The following is a 12942-nucleotide window of genomic DNA, read 5'->3' as shown; positions in this document are numbered from 1 at the left end:
CACACAAAACAACAAACACCTAAAGGAGTTCGACCTACTTAAATTATGCGAATTAAAATAGGATACCTTTTTCTTTGTCTGTGACATTGGAAAAACCGGGGAAAACCATAATACCCAATGTTGGCATGGCCAGGGGAAAACTGGGGCTCTTGCAGGCTGCTAATATTGGCAGGAGGGATTATGCAAAATAATTCCCTTCCCAAGAACTGTTTGGCAACTGTTATCAAAAGTCTTAAAATTATGCCTTTCCCCTGAGCCAATAACACCTCCAGAAAGACAGCCCCAGGAGTTATTAGAGACGCGCTTAAGGATTAATGTGCAAGGATGTGAAAAACAGCAATATGGATAGCACGGAAAAAACAAACTGTCCAACAGGAAGAAATTAGTTAAATAAATCATGTATCTCTTTGCTGCAATATATTATGCAGTCATTAAAAATCACGTTCTGGAAACATTTATCAAAGTGGGAAAACAGTCATGATGCATGGCTTGGCGAGGAAAACGGGTAGATAACGACGTCCAAACTGGCAGGTGTGTGAATTCCCAGTGCAAACACACTCAGGTTACCGGGAAGTCGGGAATCCAACTGCCAACAGTGATCACTTGGGGGTCAGTGGGCTAGCCACGATTTTGTGTTTGTTTCTTCTGTGTTTTCCTGGGCTTTCCGAGTTTTAAGAATCGAGCCCATATATCTTAGTTTACTAAAATAAATACAGAAAGACATTTGCACACATATGCAAACACACACATTTAATTTTAATTACTTTTTTTTTTTGCAGTGCTAGGGAGGGAACCCAGGGCCTCATGCAGCCAGGCAAACGCTCTGCCACTGAACTTCACCCCAGAGTTTTCTATAAGCCAAACCAAATGGCCCTTTCATTTGTCCAGAGTGTGGTGGGGTTGAGGACAGACAGCCTGTACCCCAGGCCCAGAGGCAACCTGTTCTGCTCCTCGCTGTGTTCAGAGGACCTCAGGCTCCGCCGGGAAGGAGAGGACTTCACCAGACACCAGTTTATTGGAAAGGGGGTTAGTTGAGGTCACAGTTCCCTATCAGGGGATTTTCACGGACAATGCACAAAATAAAAAGCTGACCAAAGTCAGGGCATGGAGAGAGACAGATAACAGAGATGTCCCTGAAGCCTGGGGATGACATGCATGCATCCAGGAGGGAAGGTGGCCAGGGCGTGGGTGAACTGGCTCCGCGTGGGTTTTCTCACCAAATGTCTACAAAGTCATTCCCCCCCCGCCCCCCCCCCCCCCCCCCCCGAGGAAAACCTGGGGAGGAGACACACACACTCACAGAGCCCCCCTGGGGGCCAGCACCACCCTGGGCTGTTCACCCTGTGGTCTTTCTAGACAGCTAAGAGCAGAGACAAGGAGCATGTGCTTTGGAGGCACATGGACCTGGGTTCCCATCTCGGTCCTCTTCTTCCCATCCATGCGCCTGCAGCTGGACACCATTTCCTGTGATTCCCAGTCTCCTTTCCCTCAGGCTGTAGGGGAAGAGTCAGAGGGAATGCAAAGAATCCCAGCAGAGGTCACCATGGCACACACAACTCTCCCGGGTGGTGACATTTATTCGTGTGCTCTTTATTTTGTGCTTCTCCAGAGCCAGGACGAGCCTCGCCCAGCAGAAAAACAGATCCCAGCGCCATGGTCTGAACGCAGCGGGCGATCGTCACATGCTCAAGTTCACTGACGCGCCCAACGCGCTTTAACACATTGTCTGCGCGGCCATCGCACCCGTTTTGGGGATGGCGAAAGCTTGCCTGCCATTTCCCTACCGTTCACACCACCCTCTGTGGTGGAGGGATCCCAGAGTCAGAGGCTGAGAAGCTCGTTCCAGACGCCACAGCTACAAAGCAACAGAGCTGGGCTCTGAACGCGGACAGGCTCCAGGGCCCAGGCCCCAGCACAGGGAGATGTCACCTGTCTCTGCAGTCTCTCAGGACAACAACGCCTGGGTTTACAAGCAGGCTCTGCCACTACCTGCATCTGAGACAAAAGGCAAGTGACAGACTCTTTGCAAGGCCTGCTGTGGGGTTTCAATGAGTTTATACTGAAGCCAGGGCTGGCCCGCTGCAAGCGTCACTCAGGTGAAGGTCATCATGACTCAATGACAACAAGGAGGAGGAGGGGAATACAAGTGTGTCCTGGAAAAGGGGAAGGGGCTGGCAGGCAGAGGGGGGCGAGGGCGGGATGAAGGTCTCCTGTAGATGGGAGCAAGGGCGGGCGGGCAGGTCTGTTGGGGACACAGTGGAGGTCTGGCCTAACAGGGACATGGGTGTCGAAGGTGGAGAGAAACAAAGCCTGGTTCCGGGGGAGGCTGTTAGTGTTGGATCAAGTGTGGTCCCATCCAGGGGACAGCCGGACAGGAGAATCTTCTGTAGGTTCAGGGCTGAGACCCTTAGCTGCCTGAAGGCTCTCTGTGGGTTCCCAGCTCAAGAGCAGGTTCCAGGCAGACACTTTAGGGTTCACCCTGCTTCCAGGATGGGAATGGATGAGACGGGTGAGGAGGTCACTGCGGCTGAGGAGCAGGGATGGCAGGGAGGGGGATAGGCTGGGGACAGGGCCATCCTGAAGAGCCAGCCACACTGAAGGTGGCGTGGTCCCCCAGAGAGGAGAAGCAGGTCGAGGCGACTAACTTGGGACATGTCCACAACTTGAGGGCAGGAGAAGGGCCATCAGAAGGCTGAAGATGTGCCAGGACGTCCAGAGCAAATACAGATTATTCCTAATGCTGGAGAAGGGCTGGAAACACAGGTAGAAACAGCTGCCTTCAAAGGATGCACAGATCCTGTTCAGAGACGGCGAGCTGGACAGCGGGCAGAGATACAGACTGGAGAGGAAGGAAGGACGTGGAGGGAGATCTGTGTGCGTTGACCTTTGAAATGACTTAAAATCTCAGCACTGGACTCCTGGAGGAGGAAGAGGGCTCCAGAGAGTTGGGGAAACCTGGGAAGGCTTTGGGACTCCCAGAGAGAACAAGGAGGCACAGGAGAGAAATGAAGGAAATGGGATGCTGGGTCCAGACACACCAGAGCTGCCACCCCTTCCCCAGGGGCCAGGAGGACAGAGTGGTCAGCAAGGCTCACCTGCATCCTGAGCGGTAGCTTTCAAACCTCCACAGGAGGTGAATTCTGAAAGCTGGACCACACTGCTTAATCGGAAAGCATCTCTCCAAGGCCTGGCACGTCATTTCAGATGCGGTTCAAATAAATTACAAGTTGTGTTTTGTTTTTTTTTCTTTCTTTCTTTTTTTTTTTTTTTTTTTTTTAAGTGCAGAAGCTGTGTTATCAAAGCACCACTCCTACCTGCATTAATTGCTTTAATGGTTCTGGAAATAGCTCTCTCCTTTTCTTCCTCTCTAAAGCCCCTGGGAGCCCATCAGGGAAGGATGGTCCAGGGGACAGTGCAGTCACACGCTGGGCCGCTGGGTCATGCATCTGTCCTGTCTGTCTCCTCTATTTTTAAAGGTCTCGAAGAAAATCAAGGAGATGAGGACATGCAATCCCATTCATACACTGGCTTTATTACTGCTATAAAGTAAAAATGAAGACACCAAAAGCCAGATAGGAGCAATTACATTTTTAAAGAAACTCTGCCTATGCGGGAATATTGACCACATTTAGCAAATGACTCTGCAATTCAAACAGCTACGACCAATCTCCCAGGCCCCAAGTCCTGGTATTTTCTTCCAATGACAATTTAAAAAAAAAACAAAACAAAACTGAGCAGGCACACAGAAGGTCTTCAAAGCCAACTGAATTGAGTCGATAACTTTAATGCTCGCTGTGGGACTTCCACAGACATATTTTTCAAACTTCTGATGTGCAACAGCCAGGTGCAGTGGAGAGGATATGGGAGTCACAGAGCAGCCAGGGGACCTGCCCAAGGTCACTGCCAAGTATCACTGTCAGGTGAACCATGGCCACCTCAAAACTCCACCACGAGCCTCCCGGGCCTTTCCCACGTTATCAGCTGACCTTGCACATCTGGATACTTGCTCCAAAATAGCTAAGGACGGGGACAGGGTGGGGGGAGCTGTCTGGTCAAATTTTAAGAAGGACAAGGTTGATGGGGGAGTGGGCGGAGCCCAACCCTCAGGGTGGTTCAGACTTGCTTGGGAAGCCTGTTCCATCTCCACCGAGCTAACCTTTGGAAACTGCCGCGTTCCTGCAGCCCCAGTGCTCGGTGTTTGGAATCACGTCACTGTGGTCCTCCTTGCAGCCCCAGCTTTAGATCCCGGGGAGGAAGACACCTGGGGACTGTGTCGGGAAGGCTGGGCCGTTTGCTTTGCACTGGGAGTTGGGAGGACGCTGTACTGGGAAACTCAGGTAGGGAGGGAAAAGGAGCCTGAAACCGCTGCCAGATGAAGCAAAGCCACGGCCAATTTAGCAGAAGGAACAAGAAATCTCAAAGGAGGGAGCAGGCCAAGGTGCTGGGACTGGAAGAAAAGAAAAAATGAACCCGCTCTGCATTCTCCATACAGAAGAGAGCAGCTCGGAACCATCCATGTGGTAGCAGGGAGTCGGCCTCCACAGGAAACATGGGCTTCTGAAAACCTGAAGGTTTGTTTGTTTTTTTTTTTTTAAACAAAAAGCCAGAAGATGTATCTTACCCCCAAATCGGCTCATTGATTGCTTTGGAATGCATAAATGATTCTATTTTGGAATCCCAGACACAATCAAGCTGCTGAAATTACCCACTTCTGGGAACCCGGTTTTAAAATTGAGAGCAAAGTGACAACAAACTTGCCAGAGGGGGCTCACGGGTGGATCTGGGCCGCAGAGGAGGGGAAAAACTGCTGCCACTCAGGCACAGACCACATTTTTTTTTTTTTTTTGCAAAGGTCTTTTCCTAAAATAGCAGCAGAGGGTTTCACATGTTTTCATCCCTAACAAGATATTTGATGCCTACGGTCCATTTCATAGCTCCAAAGCCTGAGGTTCAGAGATGTCATGGGAAGTGCCCATGCCACACAGCCATGGTGAAGGTGGTAAAGCACACACCACAGATTTGGGCTTTCCTTGGTTGTTTCATCCAGTGCCCACTCCACTGCCACACGCACTCTCTTCACATCTCCCACCCAGGAGCTCAGGATCCCAAACTCACCAGTGCTGGATTAAGAGGTCATCCCAGGTCAGGCTCAATGACTCATGCCTATCTCCCAGCAACTGGGAAGGTAGAGACAGGGGAATCACAAGTTCAAGGCCAGCCTCAGCAACTTAGTGAGCCCCTAAGCAACTTCTTAGTGAGACCCTGTCTCAAAATGAAAAATAAAAAGGGCTGGGGTTGTAGTTCAGTGACATAATGCCCCTGGTTCAATCCCCAGTATCAGAGAGAGAGAGAGAGAGAGAGAGAGAGATCATTCCATTTTGTTGGTAAATATTCATTTATTAAAGATCCTACTGTGTGCCGGGAGCTAGGCATATGGGAACATGGGAACAAGACATATCCAATCCTAGTTTCCGTGAAGCTTATTTGTAGTGGGGGAGGCACACGATAAACCAAGAACGGTCTTCTGGTAGCAACAAGTGTGCTGAAGGAAATCCAGGAGGGGTAGGCAGGGTAGAGGTACTGCTTTGGAGAGGGTGGCAGGGATGCAGGGGCATGAGGACGTCACTTAAGATGCCACTGACCTGTAACCCTTGGCTGGGTCTATCATCCCCTCCAAGACTCCTGGGGGCAGGGACCACGTCCAGCTCACCTCGGCAGTGTGGTAAGCAGTGCTCAGAGAAATGAGGACAAGTATCTCCAGACAAAGAAAGGGTGGAGACATGCCACTCTCCCTTGGCGAGGTCTTAAATTCCTTGCTTAGCAAAACCAAGTCTGGGGTGGCTCTCGACAGGTCCCGGATATCAGGCACAGAATGAACATCGCCTGCCTTCCAGTTGGGGGACAGGCCCTGTCCTCTAGGAGGCTGCCTTCATAGCCCTGGGGTGGGGTTCCAGGCAAGGGGGGCTGCTGGATTCCTAATCCCAGGGTTGGCAGGGATTCCCGCTTCCCCTGGGGAGGATGGAATGGCCCAGGAGGGACAAAGCATCTAGCGCACAGTTGGCACCCACTAATGTTAGACTCCTCTCTTCTCAGTAGTGTTCCAGTAAAGCAAAGTTGAATGTCAAGTGCAATGTAAACTCCGGGTGACAAGGTCAGGTGGAGGCAGGTTCCTGGATCATGACAAGTGCGGCCCTCTGGGAGGGAAGGCTGATCATGCCGGAGGCTGTGTGTGGGGGGGGAGTTGAGTGGGGAGAAACCTGTGTCCTCAATTTGACTGTGAACATAAAACCACTCTCAAAAATAAAATGTCTATTAAAAAAACCCCACAGAGCTCCAGCCCCATGGTGCTGCTTCCTGCAGGTGGCACCAGGGAGGCGTGGGACAAGGAGTGAGTTTGCATCCCACTCTGCGGACCCTCTCCACCCACCAGGCTGTGAAAGGAAGAAGGAAATGTTGCAGCACAGAAACCTGAAACACAGCACTCCGCCCCGCAGCGCAATTAGAAGTCTGCGTGAGCTTCGAGTTAATATCAGAATCCTGCTTGGGGGTTTAAAACAAATGAAAGAAAAAAAAAAGAATCCATTTTGAAAGATTTCTATTTCAGCCTCCAGTCACCCCCAGACATTTAATGTCCTGTTCCTTCTAATCAGATTCACTGGTCCCAAGCAGTGTGGACCAAACGCTGTCCCTTCCAGGTCCTGAAAGAACCCGGGAGAAAGCCAGCTGGAGCCTAATCCCTTGAGAACGCCTGCTTCAGTACAAAGCCCTTTGCAGGACCGAAGGAAGATTAAGACTCGGAGGAGATGCACGACAGACAGGCGCATGTGTGAGAGTTGCACCTGCTTGACAGGTGCATGGGCTGCCTTCCCTGCGTGTGGCTGGAGGCAGGCAGAGGAGGGCGGTGACTCTGTGCATGAATCCCATTGGTCAGAGGTTAGAGGAGCACGTTCTCTTTACCGCTCCCTCCAAATGGTGAATCTATGGCATGTAATAAGCAATCTGGGTTCCTTGGCAGTGGCAGTGGAGACTGAAGGGGAAACACGACGCTGACACGGGGCTGATTCTGCATCTCGTTCAAGTCCAGCTTCAAGTCAGGAGGCGAGAACCTTCTACTACAAAACAGCAAATCTTAAAGGCAAAATAAGAGCATCCCCTTCCACCCTACGGAATGCTTCTCTGATCTGAATGGTAATAACCAGTCGGAAGAGCATCTGGCCCTACACAGGCGTCACAGTTTTCTAGAACCTTGAGCTCAGCTTGGGCGAAATGAATATCCAAGGCTACATTAAAGAAACGGGCCCTTTCCGCGGACTGCGCCAGCTCTGAATTGGCTGCAACCCCAAGTCTACTCTATCAAGACTTTACGAATAGGGAGCTTTCCAGGTGTCACTGCTGACAGGAGCCAGAGAAGGGGAGAATGAATGCAGGGCCCGAGGAAAGCCTTGCCCACCATGGTTTCCAAACGGGGGCCCAGGAATGAGGCCCGTGGGAGGAGCCCCAGGTCAGACACAAGTTGGAAGTGGCAATCATCTGCAATGGCTTCAGCTAACCATGTACCGTGGTCAAATGACAAACGTGTCATTTAGAAGGTGCTGAACCAAATATAATGACTTAGATTAATACAGACAGGTTCTTCCTGGGTTATTATGCAAAGGAAGGAGAGTGTGATGACTCTAATTAATGCAAGGGCCAGTGAGTCTTTAACTTCTGGAACATTTCAGTTTCTATTGTGCTCCCTGGATGTGGATGCTGAGATGTGCAGAGAAGCCATTTAATTTTTACCCAGATGAAATACACACCCGCAGACACACGGGCCAGTGGCACCTGGACACCCCGAGTTCTTCTATCCACAAAACCAGGGGGCTCAGAAAGCAAGTGGAGAAGTGAGTTTGGTTTTGAGCGTTCCCAGGCCACTGCTGCTTGTGCCAGAGTCCTATTGTGGTTTCTCGTTTCTTCTGGAATGGCACCAGGGCTGGTGTTCTTGGGTCGAGAGACAGCGTGCAGCTCTCGTCAGTACAGTGTGTAACCCATCAATTTCCTGATTTAGTAGGATGCTACACAAGAATGCCAAGACGCTCATCTCCCAGTCCTTAGCCAACTTTCTTTGCCTTAAACGAAGGCAATTCCAAAAGAACAAGAAAACATCAGATTCGACATTTTACGGGCCTTCTGTGTGGCACACAGCAGGCAAGTCATAGACTGACCGAGCTGGAGGGAGCTCTGGATAGCCCCCAACCCACTCACCCTAGAACACAGAGAGGATCAGTAACTTGCCAAGGTCACCCAGCAAGTGTACAGCAGAGCTAGGGCAGCATCCCTGGTCTGTGGATTCCTTGGCTGATTTAGCAAGCACATTTGGCTGAAAACCTCTGAACAAGTATTTTATTATTACTAGTCTGGCTCCTGTTCATTCAACATAGACTTTTCAAAAAATCAAACATTTCAATCTAATTGCAAATAGTAAATGACTTGCCTTATCTGGACCTGTCACTGCTGATTTGGCAAATGGACCTTAAAAAGAGGAACGGAAGCCCCACTGGATGTAGGAAAAAAATCCTCAGTAAACTGCTTTGAGGAACAATGGATGCTCCATTTGTCAGAAAAAGAAGTGGAAAGAACTGCGTTTGCTTAATCCCTTCTTGAAGAAGCTTGTGACCCTCTCTGAGTTGTCAACTCTCAAGTAGTTTAACTCCAAACATTTATGTTGATTTTTTATTTTCATTTTTTTTTCATGTCACACACACAGACATACAGTTAACTCCTCCTTTTGGGAAGCTCAGAGGATCTCTTACCCTCTTTCTATCACAGAAGAGGAAGAAACATTTGAAGACTCAAAGGACTCCTACGAAACACAATGTAGTTAAAAGTCAGGAGCAAAAAGTCAGGAGCCGACAAACCAGTGAAAATCCCAAGACAGACTGAGTCCAGGTAAGAGCCGTGCACCTGCACTGCTGAACCCCTGATGGGGGCCCTCCAGCACCCAGGCTCGCAGGGCCTCGGGGAGCTCCCAAGCAGGGGCGGTTGGTGCCTGGTGGGGAGCCAGGCCTGTCCAGACTTTCAGCTAAGGGACTTTACCCTCCTAATTTTGGAAATGCGTCAACAAACAGCTCTGCAGTTGTTCTTTTAACTGTCCTGAAACCATCTGCACATGTACGACCCTGCTTTGGCCTCCTCTGTTTTGAATTCCACCCACCAAAACGTCTGTCCCCTTCTCCCTCTGGAGTTAATATGACAAAGCAGCATCTTGACTGCTGCTTCCTAAGGGTCCAGAGGGGTCCACTGCAGGCAGATTATGTGTCTGACATCGGCTAGAAGAGGGACAAGCTGCTTAGTGGCTCACACAGGCTCCTGTGACACAGGTGCCACACTGCAAGGACAGTTCTGCTCCTATTATGCTCTCCCCGGGTGGCAGCAGGTACTCTCTCTTGGGCTTCAAAAACTATGCCTGGAGAGCTGAGGTTTTGCTGTAAAAGCAACAAAAGTAAAGAGCCAAGGCCTGCTGTTGCCCTCGTCACAGCTCCACCACCACAGTGTAGCTGAGAGACATCCGGAGAAGGGACCCAGGGGCATCAAAGAAATGCCTGGAAACTGAAATTCACAGCCAAGCAGTGCGACCCTGTGGCCCACTGGGTCTGGGGTGCAAACTGAAGGGAGAGACAGTGTTCTTACTATTCAGGGGGACCGATGGCTTTTCCAAAGTCTATCACCTTGTGATGATTAAGTTAGTCCAGTCTCCTTAAATAGCCTCTAAAATTGAATCCACATTTATAAATGACCATTTGGATCAAGTATCTTTAGAGCACAAATTTATCATCTCGGAACTCTGACCTTTCAGGGCCAAGGCTAATGGACTATTTCTTTATAACTCTATGGAGTGCTAGATCAAGGGAAAGATGGATGTGGGGGGAGGAGCCAGGGCCGACGGTTGCATGGAAACCCACAAAGAGCTTTGCTGGCTCTACTCTGAAACAATCTACGCTGATCTGCCTTTCCCCAGAAACTGCAAAGAAGTTTCTAAAAGCGCTGGGAGCCTCCTGGGGGTCCATGGGCTGGAAGGCAAAAGAGGAAGCCAAGGGCAGAAACAGATCCTGGTGTCCCAGGTACAGTCAGCGGGAGTCACCTGGCCACAGGTCACTGGACAGTCACTGGAAGTAGCCCTGGAGCTTTGCTGCCTGGAGTTCCCAGCAGCCAGCAGGCATGGGCACCTGTGCGTGGGGGATCAGGAGGGTATGGCTTGGGGAGGAGAGGGGGCCACAGCCAGCCCAAACCCCTGAAGCATTTCTCTGCAGAAGCAAAGACTGTTCACTTCTTGCCCACAGAGGGATGGGGTGAGGGCCAAAGGCTTGCAAGGGACCCTTGAATTCACCAGGGGACCAAACAGGCTCCATCTCACACTCCAAATGCTTTTCAATTGCCCTGGGCCACAAGATCAGCAAACTCACTCCTTTAACAGCATGATTAAATCCCTGGAAGCTGGTTGTCAGGAGGTTATTTTTCTCAATTAACAGTCACAAAAAGCACACACACTCTCCTGGGGATAGGGGACTTGTTTTTGACATTCAGGCAGTAGATGCATTCTCAACAAGGTTAGGGACCGCTTATCTGGTCCAGTTGCCACATTTTGCAGGTGCAGGACCAAAGGTTCTAGGAGGGCAAGCAACCTGTTCCAGGATCTCAGACTGCCCCAAGAAGCAGGGTCAGGCCAAAGCTCTATGGGTCACCCCAACAGTCTCCTCCGGCCACTGATGAACTAACAAAACTTTCAGAGACAGGATCATGACCACAGCAGTAGCAGCAGCGCAGACCACCTACTGATTACTAACTCTATGCCAAGCAGAGATTTTATTTATTTATTTATTTTTGAATGCTCATAAGAATCCAAAGAGCCTTTCACATTTTGTGATCATACATTGGCTTGTGTATTTGATACTGTCCTATCTTCTGCAATAGCAGGTAGGCCCCACAAAGGCAAGGCATCACCATATACCCAGAGACTGACAGCTCTCTGTTTCACAAACTAGATGCTCCTGCTTTAAAGTTAGGAAAAATGAAGCCCAGCCAGGTCAAGTGATTTGCCCAAGAACACACAGCATGGAGCTATTGAAGGAGCTGCCCCACTCTATTGCAGATACTTTCCCCCTTATTCTTCCCCGAACCACAGCCCTACCTTGACTGCCTCTGCGTGGGTCACCCGGGCTAGGGATTTATCGTTGACGCGCAGAATCTGGTCCCCGACCCGCAGCCCTTCTTTCTCAGCCAGGGAACCAGGCTCCACCAAGGAAACGTAGATACCCACGCCGTGTTCCGAGCCCCCTCGGATACTGAAACCCAAGCCTTCGTGGGCCTTAGCGCGCCGTAGGCTGACCAGGCGCACCTCCCCAGGCCCCGCGCCGTCGGGGCCGCCCCAAGCAGATTGCCTGTAGGGGGTGGTAGCAGGCAGGTAGAGACCCTCAGCCGTGTACTGGTCGAAGAGCAGTTGGTCTGAGCGCGGGATGACCAGACGCAGCATGGGCAGCAGGCGCCGCTTCACCGGGCTGTCCAGCAGGACGCGCAAGGTGCGCACCAGGTCGAAGACGTTGCGGCGCGCGTGGTACGCGTTTAGGCAGTGCGTGAACTGCTCCCGCTCCGCCTCGCTCAGCAGCGCGGTCAGCGCCTGGTGCAGCTGGCGCACGTTGGCAGACAGCAGCCGCAGCCCCGCGCCCCCGCCGCCGCCCGCCCCGGCCGCCGAGCCCAGCGAGCCGGTGGAGGACGAGCTCACCGACAGGCCGTCCAGCTGCGCGTTCATCTCCCCGCCGAAGCCCGGCCAGGCTTGAGGTGCGCGGTGGGGCGCTGCTGCACTTGCGGGAACTGGCGCGACAGCGGGATTCGGAGGAGCGCGGAGATCACGGCTGGAGTCTGGGTTTCGGGGACGTGGAGACGGGGCCAAAACCCGGGAGATGCGGACACAGTGCTGGAGCCTGGGTTTGCAGGAGCGTGGAGACGACGGCTGGACTGTGGGTTTGGAGGGGTGCAGGAACAGTGGCTGGATCCCGGGGGGTCGCGGAAACGCTGCTGGAGTCCCGGGGGTGCGAAAACGGAGGGGGTCGCAAAACTGGAATCCGGAGGACGAAGAGACGGCGGCTGGAATCTGCGGACGCGGAGACAACGGCGGGATCCTGGGGCACAAAGAGTTGGCGGCTGGAGCCCGGAGGTCGCGAAGACTGCGGCTGGAGGCCGGGGGGCGCGGAGAGAACAGCTACATTCCGGAGGGCACCGAGACGGCGGGTGGCTGGAGTGGGGGCCGCAGCAAAGCTGACCGCCCCGTCACACCATTCCCGGGGCTCCCCCAGCCGGGCCGCCGGTTCTTCTAGGGCTGGGGGACCCCAAAGTCAGAAGTTGGGGCGGGGGTCGATCTAGTCCCGGAGCCCCCGGAGTCGCAGCGGATGGGGCCACTCGGGCGTCCGGTAGGGGGTGCGGGGCATGTCCGGGGCAGCCCCGGGATGCAGCAGCCCGGGTCCCCGTGCCCCTGCGCCGCCCGGGCGCAGACGGAGCCGCGCCGCCGCGAGCCCGGACTTTGCGAACTGTTGAGCAACCCTGGGCCGAGTCTTCCAGCGAGTTCCGACGCCGTCGCCGTCGCCTGCCCAGCCTTAGCCCCGCCCCTCGCCCCTCCCCCTCGCCCACCCCCTCCCCCCGCGGGCTCTTCAGGAAATGACGTCCCGCCCGGCGCGCCTGGCTGTTGCCTGGAGACGGGGTGAAACAGTCCAGCCCTGGGGAAGAAAGGGGTGAAAGTGGGTGTAGGGGAAGGAGTCGACCCGGGGGCCCTGAGAGCCCCGTGTTGGTCTCCAGCCCTGGGAGTGGAGAGGAAGGGGACTTAAAAACTGCTCTTCGGGGATCGCAGCATGTGCACCAGGATCGCTTTGAAGCAATTAGCCAGCTAGCTAATTCACAATTGTGGAGAAAAAT

General features: G+C 52.7%; 1 protein-coding gene across 1 annotated transcript in view; it reads right to left on the bottom strand.

Moving 5' to 3' along the window:
• Nucleotides 1-12568, bottom strand: part of Whrn (whirlin) — an 85999-nt gene extending 73431 nt beyond the window's left edge. Inside the window, exon 1 of the mRNA XM_077108636.1 lies at nucleotides 11168-12568. Within this exon, the coding sequence (XP_076964751.1) occupies nucleotides 11168-11785 (618 nt within the window). The 5' untranslated portion in view covers nucleotides 11786-12568. The remainder of the gene's footprint in view (nucleotides 1-11167) is intronic.
• Nucleotides 12569-12942: the final 374 nt, after the last annotated feature.

The sequence above is a fragment of the Callospermophilus lateralis genome, chromosome 2, assembly GCF_048772815.1.
Source record: "Callospermophilus lateralis isolate mCalLat2 chromosome 2, mCalLat2.hap1, whole genome shotgun sequence".
In the NCBI taxonomy this organism is placed as follows: Eukaryota; Metazoa; Chordata; class Mammalia; order Rodentia; family Sciuridae; genus Callospermophilus; species Callospermophilus lateralis.
The sequence above is the reverse complement of the archived record's forward strand: the minus strand, read 5'-3'. Positions and strand labels throughout refer to the sequence as shown.